The 1,541-nt window shown below is 36.3% G+C and overlaps 1 protein-coding gene across 1 annotated transcript in view; it reads left to right on the forward strand.

Annotated features, from left to right (window-relative positions):
• Nucleotides 1-96: 96 nt before the first annotated feature.
• The window catches only part of LOC117099955 (BTB/POZ domain-containing protein KCTD3-like), a gene marked incomplete at both ends in the record, with an annotated part of 2,262 nt that continues 817 nt past the window's right edge, over nt 97-1,541 (forward strand). The window contains 4 exons of the mRNA XM_033239488.1: nt 97-188; nt 461-506; nt 637-850; nt 1,296-1,445. Of these exons, the coding sequence (XP_033095379.1) occupies nt 97-188; nt 461-506; nt 637-850; nt 1,296-1,445 (502 nt within the window). The remainder of the gene's footprint in view (nt 189-460; nt 507-636; nt 851-1,295; nt 1,446-1,541) is intronic.

Here is a 1,541-nt window from a genome sequence, read left to right on the forward strand (position 1 = left end):
CATCAGGAGATAGTCTCCTGATGAAGTCCACTGTGTGGACGAAAGCTAGAGAATAAATTATATATTGTTAGTCTCAAAAGTGCTGCTGTTTTTTACTTTAATTTTTCAGTGCTTTATTTTTATTTTTATTTCAGGTTTTCAACTTCTAAGCAAACACTGTCATGGGTACCTGACTCTTTTTTTTCCAGGTAAGATATTGCATGTAATATAAAAGATAGAATCATAGCATGTTAACTTCAATGCATTTTCATCTTCAACAGATGATTCTTTACCTCAAATCTTCTGTTAATGTCATCTGATACAGTAGAATTTTAGAAAAAGCAGTACAGTATTTAAGGCACCATCTACAGAATAATGACCCAATGATGATTAAAGTTGGTCAACATTCCTAGAAAACTTATTAAATCAATTTAATTTACATAATTAATTTCAATAACTCTTTTCTTCATACTTACTGTAGTCTTCTAAGTGGTCGTATATCTTCTATGAGAGATGAAGAAGGAGCAGTAAGTGACTCTAATTATATTAATACAAATCTGTGAACTTTAAACTTTGACATGTACAATTACATAATTTTTCCTTAATTATTTTTTATATTAGTTTGACACATTCCTTTGCTTGTGATCATTTCAATAGATATTTATTGACCGAGATCCTGTAGTGTTCGTTCCAATTTTGAATTACTTGCGTACCAAGGATTTGGATGTGAGGGGGGTAAATCTAACGACCTTAAGGCATGATGCAGAATTCTATGGAATATCCCCACTTGTGAAGAAATTGTCATTGTGTGAGGATCTTGGTAGATCAACCTGTGGTAATGTGCTCTTTCATGGCTATCTCAACGCTCCATGTAAGTAGTACACTGAAAATTTTGTTAAATATCTAAATTATAATAATGGCTATGTTCTCACACCGCAGCTAACGGTTTGCAGGATCCGGATCCTGCTAACCGTTAGCTGCCATGCGAGAAAATCCCGATCCGGATACCAACAATATGATGATCAAATCACTGGCCAATAAGAAACTGGAAATTGTAAACGCGTACGTTGATTGGTTGATGATAGAAACGCCCTCAACTTGCTAACCGATAGCGCTTGCTAACCATTAGCGTATCCGGATACCGCTAACGGTTAGCGCTAACCGATCGGGCGGTCTCACGCAGGTGCTAACGGTTAGCGCTAATGGTTAGCTCCCGATCCCGTGAGAACCAGGCTTATATGTATATAATGCAAATACACAACTAATGTGAGAAAGATAAACTGATGTAATGTATATCCTAACAAATCCCATTATAGGTTTCCCGGCTCGTAGTGAGCACCGAAACAGTATCGCAACAGAAGCAGAGCTACATTCCCGCCCAGGATCAGCCCGCAGTTTATCTGGACGAGACCACCGCCCTGTATCTGCAACTGAGTACCCGAAATCGGACATTGAAATGAGTTTAAGTAAGCCTCAATTGGAAGATACTTAAATATCTTTTTTCTTCTTAAGCCAAATTCTATATATATATATATATATATATATATATTGTAGTTATATTT

Source organism: Anneissia japonica, unplaced genomic scaffold, assembly GCF_011630105.1.
Source record: "Anneissia japonica isolate Jap-2015-1 unplaced genomic scaffold, ASM1163010v1 scaffold45483_len3370_cov89, whole genome shotgun sequence".
Lineage (NCBI taxonomy): Eukaryota > Metazoa > Echinodermata > Crinoidea > Comatulida > Comatulidae > Anneissia > Anneissia japonica.